The 20686-nt window shown below is 42.0% G+C and overlaps 1 protein-coding gene across 1 annotated transcript in view; it reads right to left on the reverse strand.

The window, feature by feature from the left end:
• Positions 1-20359, reverse strand: part of col27a1b (collagen, type XXVII, alpha 1b) — a gene marked incomplete at its 3' end in the record, with an annotated part of 87765 nt that extends 67406 nt beyond the window's left edge. Inside the window, exons 1-4 of the mRNA XM_083905395.1 lie at positions 20304-20359; positions 15314-15378; positions 8977-10259; positions 4461-4514 (exon numbers count right to left, since the gene is read on the reverse strand). Of these exons, the coding sequence (XP_083761521.1) occupies positions 4461-4514; positions 8977-10259; positions 15314-15378; positions 20304-20356 (1455 nt within the window). The 5' untranslated portion in view covers positions 20357-20359. The remainder of the gene's footprint in view (positions 1-4460; positions 4515-8976; positions 10260-15313; positions 15379-20303) is intronic.
• Between the last annotated feature and the right edge of the window lie 327 nt (positions 20360-20686).

Raw genomic sequence — 20686 nt, forward strand, 5'->3', positions numbered from 1 at the left:
TACTGTATCATCAGCTCCCTCGTTGAGTTGTCCAGACTTTCCATGGGGATGTGAAGAGAGACATTTCCCTCCAAACTGAAGGTGAAGGATAGGATTACTCTGACTCAAACAGATGGAGGGAGGGAGGGGACCAGGAGGTTGCTGGGTGATCCAGCCGCTCTCTGTCTCTGTTATTTATCTGAGCTCCATTATCAGACGTGAGTGAGGCGTCAACCAGCCCCGGTCCAACCTCCCGTACCATCGCACTGGCCAGGCCTCTCCCCTCACTGGCTCTTGCTGTTAAACATATGGAGACACTTAACAGAAGCTCATCTACAGATTTCCTCCTCCTCCTCTATTTGGAACATTCACTCTTTCTCTAGCTGGATATTAAAACGTATGGAAGTCATTATCTCCAGATAGCGAGCATGGGCAAGAGGAGACGGAGAGAAATAGCGAGGTCAGAGAAGAATATTACCAACTGCACTCTCACTGTACATAAGGTGCTAATGACAAGGTGGGCGGATGTTCTCCCACCAGAGATGATGATAATGGAAGAATGAGTCACTTTGTCTATCTATCTTTATGTGTGGGTGGAATAACCTCTTTGGTTAATAGTTGGAAAACAACCAACTATTTAGATCCTCCACCAATATGGTAAACACCAACATACACAGGAGCACTAATGAAAGCTCAGACCAGCACACACACACACACACACACACACACACATTCTGTATGTCAAATCTATGACCTGTGGTTTATGGTGTGAGTCAATGACTTCCAGAGAATGACCAGAGTCAGAGTGCTACCGTATTTATAGGCCATTAACCGGCAACAGATCCGCTAACACCTTCTATGGAGTGAATGGGTGGATATACTAGCACTTTAGCCTAATTATAATTTCACATAATACTCATACCTCCTGAAATATCTGTATCTTTTTTCACCATGCATTCACCCTTCCATATAAAGTCTTGATCCTTTTTAGGGTTGTGAGGCAAGTTAAGCCTCAGTCTCAGCTCACAACGAGTGAGAGGCAGAGTTCACCCCGAACAAGTCACCAGCCTATCACATGGCAAACATACAGAGAAAAACAACCATTCATGCTCACACTCACATCTACAGCCCAACTGAGAGTCTCAAATTAGCCCAACCCCAATCTGCAAATATCTTTGGACTGAGGTCGAAAGTTAGAGTGTCTGGAGAAAACCCACACAGACAGGGAGAACATCAAACTTGTGAGTGACCATGTATAAGTTTCAATAAATACTAGTGCAGTGCCCATAGAAAGTATGTATTCCTATAGTGGGAGCTGAAGAAGATTTTTCAATAATGGTAATGCAGGATAAGGAACGTAAAGGCTGTAGCGTGTCTGACAGTCACAACAGCTAGCTACGCTAATGCTAATCGATAATTTAAAAAAATGTGTGTTGTGCCTAATGAGGTTGAACAGTGTTTGTATTATGTTAGCCCATATGTTAATGCTAATTGTAGCCTCGCTAGCTTACCTTTGGAAACAGGTTCGGTAAGTTAGCCAAGCATCTTCACTCCCACCTCCCTGCTCCAGACAGCACAGCTGCTGCGGATGATCCGCTGCCTGCCTGGTCACAACAGCTAGCTGCGCTAATGCTCATCGAAATTTAAAAAATTTGCCTTGTGCCTAATGAGGTTGAATTGTGTTTGTATTATGTTAGTCCTACACTAATGCTAACTGTAGCCTCACTAGCTTACCTTTGGAAACAGGTTCGCCAAGGTAGCTGCAAAATAGTATAAGTAAATAGTATATAGTATATAGTATAGTAAAATAGTAGCATGCTAATGCTAAATAAATATGTGCTTGCGTATTGTTGATTGGACACCGACTCCCTAACCCTAGCACATTGTGTGAACCCCCTGCAAACTTCAACTCCCTAAATGTGCTACACATTAGCTTAGGTTAATAGTGGAAAACGTCTGTGCAACTAATGAAGCCCCAAAGACAATGTTCATTTATGCATACACATGTAATCCATTGCAGAAGAATCTAAACTTTTCAACACGCATTAATCAGCCCAGTTTTCCACATTAGTCATTCAGTGGCACTCACAGAGTTAAGGCTCCATAGTCTGCCTTGTCATTCACTGTCAAGCCTCCAGTAATGCAAATGTGTTCACATATTATAGTGTGTATTGGAAGGTCTGTCTTCTGTGCACAAAGCCCTCTTTGATCCACTCCCAAGCCTCCCCTTCAGGGCTGGGTCAACTCAACTGTTCTTATGGTGGCATCTCAGAGTATGGGCGCTCTCGTGTATAGTTGCTGCTCGGGTCGCAGCAGCAGTAAGTCTGCTCAGTCAGACATGACACCTTGCTGTCACAGAGGAAAAGCCCTTGTGCACTGTCTCATTTCTGCTGCTGTAGATTCTGTGGAGAATGAGAGTGCTTCTCCCGGAAAGACCACACTGCTGCCTGTGTCAGGTTGTATCTCCCAGGGACTTTCTCTGCATCTGCCTTGTTAGTAGAATAAGAAATTAGGTAAGGCCATTCTGAAACGTAGAGCCGCTCAAAGCAAATCACCAGAGGAGCAGTATGGAGGGGAATATATTCAGCTAAAATAACTTCATAAATCGAAATGTGGCTTCGGTCTTAAACTCTGTAAATCAAAATTTCGATTTGGTTTGGTGTGCACACCCAACAGCACAAACACACTCTTGCCAACTTTTCCAAGATCAGAATCTATTTGAGAGTTTTCTGTTGATCACACAAACCATATTCAGAAAATAAAGAAAACAATCCGTAAAAGCCACAACCACAGTGTTTTTTCACTCTAAAATAGCCTGCACTTGTGTCTCAAGAGCTCTCTGATGAATGAACTCTCCAGAGGTTAGTGCACTTACTGGACAGAGCCACTGAGCTCCAGAAAGGGTCTCAAATTCCTTTAATAAGATGGGGACAAAGCTTCCTTTCTTTGTTGTTCAAAGCGAGCGTGTTCCAGCCCACCCCTCTGAGCCCGACCACAGGGCTGTGTCAGGTAGTTAGATAGGTGCACACACACACACACACACACACACACACACACACACACACACACACACACACACACACACACACACACACACACACACACACACACACACACACACAGTCCTTGGTAGCACGAATGCTATGCTCTGCGAAAGAGGAAACAATATTCCCATCTTTCTTTTTTATTGCCTGAAAGCACCAATATGCAACTTGTTTTAACAGGTTCAAAATCATTTGGATGAGTTATTCACAAATAACTGTCTGCACCTGAACCTCTGTCCTTACACTATGTTTGGTGAACAGGGAGAAACACTGTGACAGGTGTATAAGGCAATGAAAGGCAGTGACTCAAACTGACACTATCAGGCCCAGCAACTTCAAGTTCACGTACAAATAGAGATTCCATGTCAAGTAACCATCACTGCTCAATGATCACATACTTCCACGTGTTCTTGGGGGCAGCACAAGCAGAGTTACAGCAGAGATTGTGGTAACAGTGACAGAAATAGTCACTATCTCCTCCGATGTCTCCATGTCCGCTGCTGTTAGAACATGTTGACAGTGAACGTCACAGAATGTGAGTAATGATCCCAGTACTGTTGAGTTGGGCATCGTTAAGCATAAATGAGCCTTTAAAAGTCATCAAACATCTGCTTTCATTGTGTTTCAGCAAAAAGTTACACAATGTTGCTTTAAATTCAGACATCTTTGCTCTTACTCAAGTCCAAGCTTTTTTTTCATATCAGGGAGAAACAAGGGCAATTAAAAATTAATATAGAATCATCAGTAATAGGGTCCTTAAAAATACATTAAAAACAAGCTGTTACTGGGGACAAATCACCTTGCAGTGTTTTCCCTCCTCTTGAATTTCCTCTAATAACACAAGCTTAAGATAACACATGCAATCACTCTTTGGTTCCACCAAGAATGACACTTCCCAAAGTGAGAGACAAGACACCAGAGAACGGAGTTCAATACACTTTCATGACAGTAGAAGCCATCACAGAGTTCAACAGAGTCCATAACTAATGCTAGATGAAAACAAATCCTTTGTTATACATGTAGGCACTGTTTAAATGATTGCTCAAGCTACCTTATCTTTTTTTCAGGTCCATCAAATACCTCCCGTATGTGTTCAGTTAATTTTAAATTGGCAACCCATAGGTTTTACAGCATATGGTTGTTTGGTCTCCAATTTTACAAATGGACTTTGGCAGTGGTGGAGCACAGCTTGATCAAACCCAGAGCCAAAGAAAACTAACGTCTGTCTGGATTATGCTCTGCAATCCAAAGAAAGTCACTGAGTACTTCATCAAAATGCTTAAAGGTCGTCTGGTCAGTAAAATGAGATATGGCATCATTAACACAAGGTGTGATACATATGGAAGATTCTGAAAGGGTATGAAGCAAATAATCTATCTAAAAAGGGGAAGTATAGAAAGGTAAATTGAAAGTTGTCACAGGCTGGGAGACACTCACCCGTGGGCCTCTCTTCCCTGGCTTTCCAGGCAACCCTGGAAGTCCTTGAAGTCCCTTAAATGGAAAAGATCAAATATGTTAGGGACAGTGTAAATCAAGTCTGTAAATATACAAATGAGGGAAATCTTTATTGTAACCTATTAAGAATGAAATTTGATGTTTAATCAGTAACTACATAGGTTTTTGTGACAAAGTTGGACGACAGTTGCACTCGATCAGTGTCTGTCAGCACGACAGAGGCTTGATCAGCTCCATGTTTCTGTAGACGGCATTACTTTTGTGCAAAAGCATGACTCATTGTACTGGCAGGGAGGTTGACACTGGCACAGTCACATTAATTATGCACGTCAGCAGCCTATTAAGCAATTTCACACATGCGTTAGCAAAGCTCCAGAAAAAGGTCAAATATAATGAGAGGTCAAACTGAGGAACTTATGTTTGCTTGAGATGTTAGGATTGGAATAAATTTAACAAGGAAGTGTAACATGGGCCTACAAACAGCTTGAGGCCATCCAGCTTCTGTAATAATGTCAGATGTATAGAGCACTTTTGCCTGACTTGGTCAGGATCAATATTTTACTCCCTCAGCCAGTCAGCAATTTGAAAAGCCAAAGAGATTTCAGCAACATTAAGGTTTGTTCACATCATTCACATGAGTCTCGGCTGATCCAATCACAAGTGGTTTAGTCATGTCATGTTTATTTATAAAGCACAATAAAAAAAAAACAACAAGACAAGCTGAGCCAAAGTGTTTTATAAAAGCAGTACAAGCTTAAAGTACAAGTGTTGATGTACCCAAGATGCCTTGTGATTACACTGACGTCCAGTCGTTTAGTCCAGCGGTCCCCAACACCCGGGCCGTGGACCGTCGTTTGGTACCAGACCACAGAAAAAGAATAAATAACTTAGCAGTATTTCCGTTTTATTCTGAAAAATGTCCGGATTCCCTCCGTTACATCTGTCTATGACTCACTCTTGACGCATTCCCGAGGGAGATCGCTGGCCAGAGTGTTGGAATTACGAGAGTCGCTGCAGAGATTTCTCCCAGAAATGAAGCGCATTTCAGTGACCCAAGGAGTGAGTCGCAAAACTCGCTTACATGTGCGACGTATTCAGCCTACACACCTACACAAAAATACGTAAATGAACTAATGGCCAAGACCGCAGACCTCACTCACTCGCACTCTTTACTCTTTCTCTCTCTCACTCTCTCGGGGCATACTGATTTTGATGAACAACAAACAAATGCTGAGTGCTGATCAATAGTTTTGTGCAAGCAATTTAAGGTCCCGACTCTTGTCCCAAATATGACAGGCTTCATTCAGCGATTGAAACAAATATATCAACATTAAAGCGGACCTAGACCGGAAGTTCAAATTAACGCTGTTTTTTAGTGTGTATCTGCGTCATTACCCTGTTTAAGAAGCCCTGAAGATTCAAAACAAACAGTTCAGCCACTGCTGAGAACGCTGTGTTTTATTGTAATCTCGGGCTCAGCGAGATCTCTGAAAAACCCGGGTCCGGTTACGTAAACAGCGGTTCTCCGGGCACTAGTCCAGGCACATCCGGTTGCGTACATTGAACCGCAGAAGAAGAATAACGTCCGTTGTGGAGGTGTTTCATGAGCGACAGTGTCTTCTGACTCTGGGTCTGACTCCGGGTCAAAGTCATAAAAGGGACTGCGGCGGGGAGTCGTGAAGAAGCTATTTTTAAACACTGTTAAAACAATGTTTTGATAATGAGGAGCAGTGCATCCACCGTTCCAGAGGGGGGAGCTGCGCTTCTGAGAGCGGGTGTGCTGAATATACTGGCCAATCACAAGACTCTGTCTTCTGGGGGTGAGAGTTCACTCGGAAATATCGCGACTCAGGAACAGCGTCAGAAAAGAGGATTTCAATCGGCTCGTTTACAGCAACTAGGAGGTTTTTGAGCATAAAAACAAGTTAATGTATGTAAGTAGACCTCCATAACTAACATATATGTGCAACAGGACCACTCTATGTGAGCTTTAATGAAACGTTTACATGCAGTGCGCGCCCACTCGCAAAGCCACTTATTTTGAAGGTACGTTTAAAGCGTTACCATAGCGACCAGAGAGCGTTAGGGGGCCGCTCCGTGAAAATATTTCCTGACATTAAACCGGTCCGTGGAGCAAAAAAGGTTGCTGTGTTCACAGATGCGTCTCCAGACACATTAAAGGACTGTCTGCTCAACCAACGTCCTCTGTGTGAGCTGAGTTTGTACTTATTTGTTCCATATATTTCCAGCAGACTAAGTAGAGGTAGTCGACACACTGCTGCCTCACAAATGTTAAAAACAATGGTTTCAGTCTACACGATTATGTATGTGTTTAGAGCGGGTTATGTTAGATTCTCTCGTACAAGACTCATGTTAAGGCTCCCATAGAGTGGTCCTATCACACATATGTGAGTTATGGAGGTCTCCTTACATACATTAACTTGTTTTTATGGTCAAAAACCTCCTAGTTGCTGTAAATGAGCCGATCGAAATCTCTCCTCACTGAAGCTCTCGTCAGTCGCACTGTTTCATACTGAAATCTCCCCCCCAGAAGACAGAACTGTGTTGTGATTGGCCAGCCAGTTTAGAACATTCCCAACTGTCTTGTGATTGGACGTAAGTGACGTAATTAGCACACCAGCTCTCAGAATCGCAGCTCCCGCCTCTGGAACGGTGGATGCACTGCTACTCATTATCAAAACATTGTTTTAACAATGTTTAAAAATGGCACAGTCCCTTTGTCTTCAGACCCAGAGTCAGAAGACACTGTCAAAAGTGAAACACCTCCACAACAGACGTTCTTCTTCTTCTGCGGTTCAATGTACGCAACCGGACTAGTGCCCGGAGCAGGACGATCTGCTGTTCATGAGACGGGATCCTTATGTCACGATTCCTTTTTCAGAGCGCTTGTAGAGCCTGAGAATACAATAAAACCCAGCGTTCTCAGCAGTGGCTGAACTGTTTGTTTCCAAACTTTAGGGCTTCATAGACGAGGTAATGGCGCAGATACACACCAAAAAAACAGCTTTAATTGGAACTTCCTTCCTATGGTGGTTTTAATACCAGGTAAGAACAGGGCCCTCCATCTCTTTAGACTATAAGCATCAGGTTCTCAACACACAATGAGCATTTCCGGCTACTATTGCAGCTCTGGTGAGAGGGATGTTATTCGGAAACAACTCACATTGTTGCAGATATAGTCTGCAAATCATCCATTTCTTGCAAATAAACGGTTCATATATGAGAGGTAATATAACTATTTATTTTACACGATCAGTTTCACACAGTTTCTCCCGTTTCTTTCTTCTGCCATCAGTGGTGCAGTTTCTCCTTACCCCAGGTATGTGCGTACGCATGGGTCAGAGTTGGCTTGGAGGAGCGCACATTTTCCCGTCAAGTTCTCTTTTTATAAATCTCACGGTTTGCGTAGAGAGTGGCGTACGCCTTCTTTTGTGCGTACGCAACGTTTATAAATGAGGCCCCAGGTCAGCTTCCATTTTGCATAGAAAAAGCCAATATTTACTTGTGTGTGGCCCCTCTCTGGCAAAACAGACATTTCCTCTTCCTCACTTCTTCCGACATGTTTTTTTCTTCTTCTTTTTCACCAGCTCTGCCATGATGAACGCCTAAAACACTCTCGCTGCCTTACACCTGGTGTCTGACTGGGAGGTGTGGGTGTGCAGCGCTATAAAGCAATTTTATCCTGATTTCGGGTAGGCAGCCATGATCTTGCAAGGCTGATTTTCTGCTAAAAGATGGTAGGGGGAGTGGAGACAGCCCCCCACTCTCCCCACAATAATCCATTTAACCATCACAATGACTCCAACGCTGTTAAATCAGGGTAAAAATCCTGCATAGTTCCGCTTCAAAGTAGAACAAAATGACATTGTTCTCCATAATTAAAATCATATCCATATTGTAAAGACTCTTTACACCTTGGCATTTTTTATTGTATCAAGTGTTTAAGTGCTTTAAAGAATCCATTCTCAGAGCAGTCACACACCCTTTCAGAAGACTCTACCACCTCACTGCACACAAGCATGTTTAGTCAGTCGAAATGGGGAAATCAAACAGTTCAACGATCCTAGTCATTAATTAACATATCTGCTGTCAAATCAGCAAACACTTGAGATACAAAAGGCTTGGTGGCTGCCAAATTGGAGAAACCACACAAATTATCAGCAACAGTTCCAAATATGATGGATGGCAAAACATAAGTTGTCAAACTTTATTGTGATATAAAGATGTATAATGAACTTGGCCTAGAGCACAGAAAAATGGCAGCCAGGAACTCAAACGTGCATCTGTTACCATTCAGTTGCTCCAATTCATTACAGCGATCGTATAATGAACACAAAGACATTAGACTGTAAATAAATCATGTAATAAACTAACATTCCGGCAGTGCATGTATTAAGATGCACTCATTGTAGCTGAAGGGTGAAAGAGACATGCTTTTATATCTGGTGCAGTGTTAGTTTAGAGCTCACACACTCACCGGTGGTCCTGGTTCTCCCTTTAGTCCAGATGGTCCAGCCAGCAAAGAGTAGTGGGTTGGTTCCTGATCAAATGTTTGAAAGCCATCTGTGGCAGCTGGAGTGACTGGAATAATCGAGGTGGGTCTGACATCCTGCACACTGGTCACTTTTGGCTCCGGTTTCTTTGGAGCTACTGTGCTCAACTGCTTTTTTGGGGGAAGGTAGGTGTTTGAAGGAGAAGCAGCTGTGGTCTGGAGGTTTGGCTGCATCTCAAAGAGTCTAATTGAGGCAGGTAGATCCATAGTATTCCCGGAAGGTTTAGGGGAGTTAGCATCTCCTTGCTTTCTGGCAGTTAGGTTTGGATTTGTCACACTGATCCTCAGAGATGTTGTAACTGTCTGAGTCGGAAAGTTTAACGGGCTTTCCAACCCTGGAAGAACTGGAGGAGAAACGGGTACAGCAACAGGTTCTGGAGTGTTGATGGTCTGAAACACAGATGTTTTGTTCTGCATTGGTAAGCGGTCCATTAATACAAGCATTGTAGTCCTGATGTTTTCTTCAGTCAAGGCCATAGTAGGTCTGTGAACCTTTTTGGAAAGCTCTGTCAGGGACAATGGAGTTACGTGAGTGACAGTAATATTTGGATCTGTGGAAAATAGAGGTAACAGGGGTGGAAACACTGGCCGATATGTGTCAGCTTCTCGACAATGTTTCTTAATGTAATCACAATAGTTATGAGCTGCCCTCGCAGATGGATAAATGTCAAATTGACAGATGGCACCTTCAAACGGCACCGAGTTGTGGTTTATTTTGCCCAGCAGGAAAGAGCTCTCTGGATCTAGGGCCTCTGCTTTTTTAGGATGCAAGTCCATATGTAAGCTTTTCTTTCCACAAGATGTGTGTAAAAACACTTGACGGTCTTGGACATCCAAGGCAATACTGTGCCACCGGCCATCATGGACATCATAGTCAAAACTCACAGAGTTCCTTTGCCCCAAGTGTACCACGACTTTACCCGGAATGAACTGCAATGCAAGCAGAACTTTCCGTTTTTTTGACAGAACTGAGAAAAGGAAAGCGCTGTTGACGCGATGCACAGAGAAGCTGATGATCATGGAGAGGTTGTTGAAGCTGTAGTCAGCAGGAAGAACAGTGCGCAGAGGCACCTGGACACGTGCCCTCGGCGTGAGGATGACTCCAGACTTGAAGGGGATGATACCATTTGGGATGGGGCGAGTGCCTGAAAATAATAACCCATCTGCCATTCGCGTAGAAAGCCCAAGCTGCTGCAGAACATCCACATCTTCAAAAAACAAGTGAGAGGGGAAGTCAGTGACATGAAGGCATGGAATTACCAAACAAAAGCTACCTTTTTCTAATATAATGTAAAAGACATGTACTTTTAACATTGACAAGATAACTCCAATATAACTGTTAACAACAATACTACAGGGTTACAGTAGCAGATAGTTTAATATGTAGTGATGCCAAGCAGGAAGTTCACAAGCTTAAAGTGCGACTAATACAAATGCTGTAGCAAAGGTGATACAAAAAAAAGAAAATTCTAATCGGGCCATTCATCAACAACCAGTTCTGGAGATTTCACCAAACGATGTAATCTTTACATCAGTCTTAATTAGAAGAATGTTGGGAAATCGGAGAGTGGACGAGTCCCAGAAGAGGACAGTGGTAAGAGTTCTATCTCACTTTGTGATTGCTGATTAGCGTTTATTGCTCTAACAGAGACTCGAGCTCATGAAAACTGAGCCATTTTCAGAAGGTTTTAATTGCTGCCTGCGTCTCATGGGAGGAAACGGGCAATTCTTCACAAACTGGGGTGTTGTGTGTGTATACTGTACATAATTGCCTCCATGCTTTTGTTTTATTCTATTTATAAGTATATATATAGATATAATCACTTAAACTGCAGCCGGTAAGTGACTATTTATACAGTACTCCTAATAAAAATGAACAATCTTGTGCAACTACTGATGATACACTGCAGCAGAAGTATTCAGTGACTCACAGCAGCTAAGATAATAAAACATAACTTTTCTTTTAAGCACAAAATACTCTCATACAGCCCAAAAAATATGATTATTGATTCTAAAAACAACCTTATAGAGCCAAATTGTGAACCCACCAGAGAAATCAGCACCCACCACAAGCACAACAGTTATTTCATTCAGAAGGTAACGTGGTTTTGGATCCAACATCGAAAATGAAAATGTTCCAATTATCTTACTATTGTCTATTGTTAAGCACCAGAGCAAGACATCAGTACTGTCAAACAAAGGCTTTTTTGTTTAGTTTAGCAAGGTTGGAAAATTATGAACTGATCGACCCCATCCCTGCAGTCAATCAGCCTAAATACTAGGGCTGTCAATCTTTGGGTGGCTCACAAATCGAATCAATTCAATTCCGATTTTTAGGGTCACGATTCGATTCAAATCGATTCTCGAGTCAACCGAATCGATTCATACGATTCTCGATTCAAAAATGTATGCAATGCATAGTGTGTTAAGGCCAATTATGGCATCAAAACAACACAGTTTGTATAAGATAATGCGATAATGTGATCACACAAAGGCAAACTTAAGTTAACATTTATTCATTCAAAACAAATAAAAACTTACTTATTGTACAAAAATAACTTTGCATAAATAAAAGCTGAGGCTAGCTGCCTTTTTCTCCCAGAAGTTACACAAATAACACAAACTGGCGTTTTGTGTGGTTTTTCAAAATAGAAATTTTAAGTTTAGGAATCGATTCAGAATCGTGAATCGATTTTTTCCCCCACCTCTACTAAATACAGTCCACTATTCCTCTCAGTACGTGCAGTGTATAAACCAAAAGCTGATATATATGGATCTAAAATACCCATCCTCTTTGAGAATAACACAAACCAAATGTGAATACTAAAATAAAACACTAAATTATGAATTATGACTCTGCAGAGGAAACTGAGAAAAGTACAGCCACTATGTTAAAGTGGAAACAGCATGTGCAGTCAGTGGGAGGTCAGTTCAATAGCAAAAGAAGCAAACCTACTAATCAAATACAATACTTTAGAACAAAATTGTATATGAGTTCTTTTACTTTGAGATTCACTTATGTCGCTTTCCCATCAAACCTAGATTTAAGTCGGAAGCGGAAAAGCAAGTGTATCATTTCTGTCCCGCTGACTTTACCAAAGCCAAACCCAATCAAAGATTTTGCTACTACACATTAAGATGGATGATCTTTTTTTTTTTTTTAAATGGTCTGAGCAGTAGATCTCCATTATCCCCAGAGTGTATGTCTGAACATGGCGATATACAGTATACTGTATGAATTATGTACCAATAGCCGTGGAATAGACGTGGAAGGTCAGCCTGTGCAGCTGCTGTGATTCCAGCCACTGCCACAGGGTGCACTGTCCCCTGGATCATATTTAGTGTTACATCTAGCATCACACGGACAGAGACACCTGAATCTGCTCTAAGGAAGGTTCACCTTGATCTGGCCCTGAGCCTTCTAAAGAAATGTGAGGGTTGTTCATGTATGTGAAGCTCTTTGAAGCCTTGAGTTTTGGCCAGTACAATCTTATTCAGATCATGAGGAATGGCACCGACATTAGAGCTGTCCCAAACGATTATTTGTGTGTGTGTGTGTGGGCGGGGAAGGGCGGAAATCAACATCGCATACGGAAGTTTTGCCGCCATCCTTAAAACGGCGCTCCATGTTTTTTTTCATTTCAATTGCTTGTGCATCGCTGCTGTGGTCCGCCAAAAGTAAATGTGCTTGGTCTGCAAACGACCGCATTGTTAGAAGAGTTAAGGGTAAAGAAAATTCCACGCTTTTGAAGCGTTTTTTTTGCTGTTTATTCCTCGGTGCTCCCGCTACTGCTTGCAGCTGCCATTGTTATGAATTTTTCTTCTTCTATTTTAAGCTCACGCGTTCCAGTGCATATTTACCGCCACCACTGGACTGGAGTGAGCGTTCATCTCGTAGGTTGTTTGGAACGGGGCTTCAACCGGAAAAAAGGGCGACGCGCCGACGCAAAATATTCACGTCGACACATTTTTGAAGTCGACTACGTTGACTACGTCGACTAATCGTCCCAGCTCTAACCGACATGCTGCCAATCATACCGCCACACCTAAAGGACAGGCGGTTTTATCATCTGTCTGTATTAAATGGGGCAATTATTTACAAAATGGTAATTGTGTTGTATTACAAAAGACCTGAAACTTGCAATTGAGATAATTAACTCCTGGGTAAAATGTATACTGATGTTACAGGGTAAATAAGTATGCCCATATTCTCATATAGGGACCCGGTTTTCCCTGGGTTTGAGCCCAGGTTGGAACAAAGGCCTTTCTGCAAGGAGTTTGCATATTCTTGCATGTGTGTGTGCGTGGGTTTTCTCCGGGTTCTCTGGCTTCCTCCCACAGTCCAAAAACATGCAGATTTGGGGATTAGGTAAATTGGTCACTCTGAATTGACCGTAGATGCGAGAGTGTGAGTGAATTGTTGTTTGTCTCTATATGTGGCCCTGCCATGGACTGGCGAACTGTCCAGGGTGTACCCCACCTATCACCCTATGTCAGCTGAGATAGGCACAGCACCCCCCATGAAGGATAGGGCGGAAGATAATGGATGGATGGATGGATGGATATTCTCATATAGACCTACATCCTTTTTTATAACCATTAGTTGGTTCTTGATGATCATTCAAGAGTATACAGCTTTTTGGAAGTTCTGCAATGGCTTCACTCTCCCATACCCGATGTCTTCATCAATCATTTTTATGTATGGCAGAAGCCTATTCTTCCACTGCACTAAAACGCTGCAGGACAACAATCCTCCATTAGAAGTTTGATAAACTATCACATTAGACTCTGAATATGCAGTCGTTTTACATATAATTCCACTGCAAGCGATCTCGTTATGGAAGCACAAGACAATATAGGCAATATCTTTCAAACAATCCAAACAAACTCTGCACCTTTTTACGCTAAACCAGCAGTACTGTTGTTCCCAATGCAGCCTGTCTGCTTAAAGTTATAGCCTCATTAGGTTGTGCGTTTTGCAAATTAGCCCATCCTTACATATAAAAATCTAGTTCTGCAGACACTCAGCAGTCATCATGCAGGGAAAATATATCTTACAAAGGCAAAATTACCGAATAATTGGCAGAAACATTTATCATCATGAGCAGTGACTTACATAATCAAAAGCCATCTAGAAGCGGGGAACGCGCTCCAATTGAATTAAAGCTCGACAGATTTTGATCGGCAGCAAAATCAGAAAACATGATCATAAGAGCCTTTGAGTTTTGTAACTGCAATAGAACCAGGCATCAAGGCACAGTTTGAGCGTGAGTCAGCAGAAGAAAGAATGCATTTAAAGTGAGCATGGAAAATATCTGACAAAGAGGCTGATGGGTCATATAACACAACCCTTTTCAAGGCATTTAACAAGAGAATGATGTTGTTCAGGCTTAGAGACATAGGGACTGAACTTTTATGAACTGCTGTGTCCAGTTAAAACTGGATTATGCCACTTATTTTGGCATAATTGATCGGTGATTTGATGTTTCATATTGTAAATCAAGGCTCAGTTTCCAGCCTAGAGGGGTGCAGGTCCAGAGAGAAGGATCTTACTGGGGAGCTGCATGAACACATCTTCTCAGTCCACCTTTGATATAAAGTGTCGACATTGAAAACAATCTAAAAGAGAAAAATTTGTTTTAAGAGCATGGGATAATGAGTATAATTTCAATTAAATCAAATAAAATTAAGTGCCCCAGTGCACAACCTTTTTTTTTTTTTTACATTGATTGACTATACAATGAGTGCAGTGTCTGTGCATAATCTAATTTTCTAATAAAACAGATTAAACAATTACAAAATTATTAATATATATATATTTTTTTTTTTGCTTCTCTTAGACAGTAAGCTGAATAGCTTCAATACAAAACATTTGAGAATGTTGAATATAGCAGCTCTCAACTCTTAGAATATAATGTCTTGAATAAGAAGCTGGGCAAAGAATTCTCAAGGATGTCTGCTCTCAGTTTTAAGCGTTCAGCACAGACCGAGAAAAAGTGAGACAAATAAATATGCCTCGCAGAGATGCGTTAACATGCTGAATCGCTGTGTTGTTGACCTTCTAGAATCAGACAGAGGCTGACAGATGTAGAGCTGACCAAACAAAATCTGCAGTGTTAGATAATTACTGAATAACTTATGCACTAAACTGAAGTGCAACTAAACATATGCACGGCAAGAGCCTGTGTTAAGGCAAAAAAATACTTTTCTCTGGACAAAAAAACCACATACACACACACACACTTGTCATAAACATACTCACCTTGTGCTTGTGCAAGCCTCAGAGAGCATGTGCAAGACAGTATAGTCCAAAGAATCAGAACTCTCCTAAAGAAAAAAAAAAAAAGAGTTGAATCAATCAATTGCTGTTCACTTTCCTTCCATAACATGGTTTGATGAATCTATAGTAAAGCAATGGTAAGTGCCAATCCCCACATTACATTTCAGGACCTTTTTCAATATTCAAAAACTCAAACAACTGTTTTGACTTCCTAATGCTTGTGTCACACTAAAGTGACCATGGCTGACACGAAACAACAACTTTAAAATGTTTAAGTGTGCACAGGACTGAATGCATTGTTCCCGCTCTCTCTCCACCGATGATGTGAGATTCCATGCAGAACAATGAGCAAGTCACCATAAGCAAGAGAGCTAAAATTACGTGGTGCCTGGGAAATGCAAATTCCAAGATCTCTGGCTCACCAAAGAAGATTACAAAGACGTGCTTGCCCAAGATCCCAAGAACAATTACTTGGCCACATGCAGAGTGGGCTGCAAATCAATAAAAGTGGATGCCATGGGCGAAGCAGCTCTTACAAGTTGCCCTCCCATCTTATGCTGTGTCACCAAATTCAGTCCTCGAATGTAAAGAAATTGGTCCTGAAAAGTCCTTGAATTTGATAAGTTGCATTCCAAAGCCTGAGCCCTGATGAACTTCCACCAACAACAGTCAGTACGTTCACATGGACAGTTTAATCCAGCTAAAGTCGTAGTCAGACTAAGGTAGGCAACCGGACATTTATTTATTTAGTGTACATCTGGTTTAATCAGTTTCCTGTTGACCATTACGTCATGGTAAGATGGATCTTGCTGTGGTTCTGTATGTTCTGTACCTGCTGTACATGTTAATCATGATACAAAGATGCCACTGACAGCATATTCTGTACATTGTCTCCTTTTACATCTGGGTCAAAGACCAGAGAAGAAATGATGGTGATCGTTATGCGAAACGTGATGCGTACAATGCCACGTTTGACTCCAGTCCGACTAAGCATATACATGCAGGAGTAATCGGACAAATAATTGCATTATCCAGGTATGTTAGTCTGACTAAAGGCCACATTATACTTCTCCGACTGCGTATGCGTTATCCGACTGCGTAACCACGGAGACGACTCGAGCCTTCATACTTCTGCGTCGTGGTGACGGACACGCGCTGCAATTTATCGCCCGAACAGTAGGGGTCGCTGCGCAAGGTTGTTGTGCTTCTGGCTACAGTGAGCAATGGCGTCGAGAGAGAAAGAGAGAGAAAGACTGTTGTTGTTGAAACAGTGGCCGTTTCTCACTTTTCTGTGTGACGGAACGCAGTTTAAAGATCATTTGAGGCGAGAAATTGGCCATTTAGAGTCTAATCATGTGCTGTGTGTGTTAAGATATGACGTATTTATAGTTTGGCAGCGGCGTTGTCAGCTCCGCCTCTGTGGACGCTCCGTGCTCACTGTGAGCCGGCACAATCGCAGCTCTTGCCGTCTCCGTTGTCCCTTGACGGAGTGACGGATACTTAAAATTAAATATTTCGTGCAGTCGGAGACGACGCACGAGGCTCTTCGTCAGGCTCTGCATCGATGCAGAGGACTCTGCGTAACCTACGTAGAGCACTTTACGCAGGAGTATAAATTGGGTTTAAGACTAGCTCAACTTAAGTCGGACTAACTATTTTTACATGACATTAAGAAACCCTAATTATTGTCTAAAATTTGACTTTTCCCATGCATGTGAACACACTCGCTGATGAGGCCTGCTGCTGCAGAATATCTGGAACATGTCTGTTAAAATAAAATAACCTTTGTCTGCTCCTTCCAGATAAACCACTTCTCAGCAGATTTAGTTGAGTGCTCCCTCTGAACCAGCTCTGAAAAGCCTACATTGCCTGTATGATTTCATGTGGAGGTTATACTGAACACAGTTCATTGCATCTTATTACCTTATCAGTAATTGAGACAAAAGACCCATTATATCAAGTGGCGTGTGTTTTCCCTTTACTATTAAAGGATTGTGCTGTCATTTTGTAGGTAATTACACCACATCCATTTTCACATGACAGCGTTGACCTTTATTGCCTGCATGAAATCCCACCATTGATTTCTCAGTGACATTTATATTTTAAGACGGGTGATAACAGAAGTGTTGACTGCTCACACTGAAGAGGTGATTTGGCTCTAACTGTGTGAGACTAAGTGAGAACCTGTGGGTTTTTTTTGCACACAACCCAGTCACCAGTATCACATGATGCCGTTGTATATACAATAAAGGTTCAATATGTTGGTTTGTATATTAAGCTTCCACTTCAAAATGCAGCAGTTAGCATTTGGAAAAGTGATCATTTGCAGGCTCTAGCAGGCACATTGCTGTCATATATAACATGTATCCACTGGACAGATAAATCCCCTGAGGCTGGAAGTTTGTGTAGGACTCTGTGCTGCACTGTGGAGCCAAGAATAGAACTTTTCGCAGACATCTCGTTTTCGGATACCGTTGCCCCTCGTCAGCACTCTCGCATGTTTTACGGACAAAGCGGAGCTCCGCGAGACAACAGTTCCAGGAATTTAGCGCATTGTGACGTCCCAATGAGTGCGGAAGTCAACATCGTGTGTTTCATCTGCTGTACTTAGACTGAGGAGGACCACAAAAACAGTAGTGAGTCATCTTTTTTCACACTTTGCCGACTGATAGGGCCTCCAGAGTCCCAAATATTGTATAAGGATTTAAATTATTAAAAAATTTGAATTTTGAATAATATATCCCTTTAAAGTAGCAATGGAAAACGATACCAAACCAAGTAAAGTCGAGCTAAGTCGTGCTGGATCTATATAGTGGAAAAGCACCATAAAAGGTTCCTTTAAATTCTTATATCAAAGTGATTACACACTTGAATAAACCTACTAAATGTTACAACATGTTCACACCAGGGTGGCACTGCAATGTTTGGTCTTCACCTGGTCGAGATCTGTCGTCTGCTACTTGGCACAGGTCTTACTAACTCGAGCCCCTTTTCCACTCAAAAAACCCACGTGTATCTGACTTTTGCCTGCAGTGGGAGTAGATGCAATCAATATTCAAATAACTGCTCCGATTGGCAGTAAGGTAAACATGACTTTCAGATGAACGTCATACCTTCACCATGTACTACTTTATTTTGGCAGTCTTGTCACACACTCTGAACTTTTTCCAGTGTTTTTTTCACTGTGGTGAGCTCGACGGTGATTGTGGCACAAATGTGGCAAATCCGTCACTTCCACAGAAGCTCAGCTTCAATTGGAATCAATGGAGCAGTGGGCGGACGTGCATGCTGGCCTTCTGTATGCTGATTAGAGGAACTGTCGCAAAAGGCGGAACCAATTTTTTGATTGATAGCGTTGCAGAAAACATAGATTTTTTTTGTGTGACTATTTTGCGAAGGAAGTCTGCAGACAAATAGCTGGTTGTTATGTGTTATACACATACACTGTAAATAAAAACACTATTGCAGAGTTTCAGGCTGGCTTTACACGACAACGATCTGAACACAAACCGCAAAAGTGGCGTTGCGTTCCCCACTTTTTATTTTGCGTTTAGACGAGCGTCTTTGGGTGGAAATCTGCATGCACGCGGTGACGCAAAAGTGTGTGAAATTTGATGTAGTGTGCATGCCAGGTGGCTAGGTGGCGCTGTGAAGCACTGCCATACAACAACACCAGGAGCGCACGCATGCGCTGAAACGTCCTTCTTTCTGGAAAACCAGCGTGAGCAGCTCAGAGAACACTTTTGCGTTTTCAACCCTTTAGACGGGAACGCGACATCGGAGCGTTTTTAAGATTTCCACTCTGGAGGGTGGGTAAATGTTTTTGCCGTTTTTAAGCCACAAAAACGCTGTCACCGTCTAAACGAAAGGCACATCTGATAAAATATTTGGTCGGTTTTTACATAATTATCGTCCCTTCTTGTTCTAGTTTGCATTTATGTGCAATTTTTATGTGTAAATAACTGGGCCTGAAATGAGCTTCCCCTGAAACTACCACCACCTATAGGTACATTTTTTAACAATCCCATGTATACCTACTCATTGTGTATATGAAGTACAGTTTCCATGGAACCCTCCACCTCCTTGTAAGACTTTTGCACATCACTTTTAAAACTGTCCAAACTGAGAAACATGAAATGGTAAAAAAAAGGAATGACCGTGGGTTTTCAGGGAAACCAGGCTACGGAGCAATGATTTAGTTGTATGTAACACATTGACTGGATGCAGAGTGAAGGATGTTTGAAGTGGTACAGGCTCAGTGACCAGAAGCACCATAAAGAAACAGTGAGAGGAAATATTGTACATTTTGTGGTTTTCCAGGAAGCCACAGGAAAAACGATTGGTCAACCACTGGCACACTGACTGACAGTCGCAGCTCTTAAGGGTTTCCCTTCTTCCTCTTAATATACCGTTGCAGTTTGTCACCAAGTCTCTCATATGTCCAGCATGGGAATATGATGCAACATCATTTTTTTGTAAGTTTGATTCTTCCCTCCCATTAAGACGGACAGCCAACCAGCTGAGTGAGATGCAACAACGAGGGTGGGTGAGAGAAGGAGGAGATGACTGATATTCTCCCCTCCTCTCATACATCTCCCTGAAATCAGTCCCAGATCGTCTGCAACAAACTGCAAAGACACAACCCCCAACACAACAGAACGAAAGACTTTTCAGAAACTAACCGGCAACTTACAAAAGTTCTGTAAAATACTCACACTCCCAAATCACAAATAAAGTCAAATAAAATAAGTTACTTTAATTTAATTTCTCCATTTTATTTATTGTGAAAATAATACTTTTTAAAAACAAAACACTTATAATTGCATTGCCAAAACAGACATAACACACTTGTTCTAAAAGCACTGTGACGTTCAGGAGCACACGAACCCAATAACCTTTTATTTATTATTTAAAAAGAATAAAGGAGTAAAGCAGAGTTTTAATAATACATATTAATTGTATATTGACTCACCCTCCGACTCCACTGGTTTTGAGTTTGGAGTACGGGACATTGTCCGGCTCCATAGCGGTTACTTCATTATTTCTTGGGAGTTTTTACTGCAGTCCAGTCGAAGCAGTTCAACTTTTTCCATTCCAGGTGTTCTGCGAGGGTCAGTGAACGTCTCACCGAGAAAATACAGACAGAACAACATCCAAGCAGCAAATAAGAAGGTTTCGGATGAAACAGCGTTTGTGGTATGTCACTGTCTTGTTCCTTGATATACCCGGTAGTTTCCTTCCTGAATATGACAATGAATTAAAAAAATTCCCCCCCAGAAAAAGACGCTCTGCGGATGTTTCACTTATGCGCTTCCGACGTCTTCCCCGTGCGCGTTTTGGAAAAGTAAAATGACC

Source organism: Microchirus variegatus, assembly GCF_963457635.1.
Source record: "Microchirus variegatus genome assembly, chromosome: 18".
Taxonomy (NCBI): Eukaryota; Metazoa; Chordata; class Actinopteri; order Pleuronectiformes; family Soleidae; genus Microchirus; species Microchirus variegatus.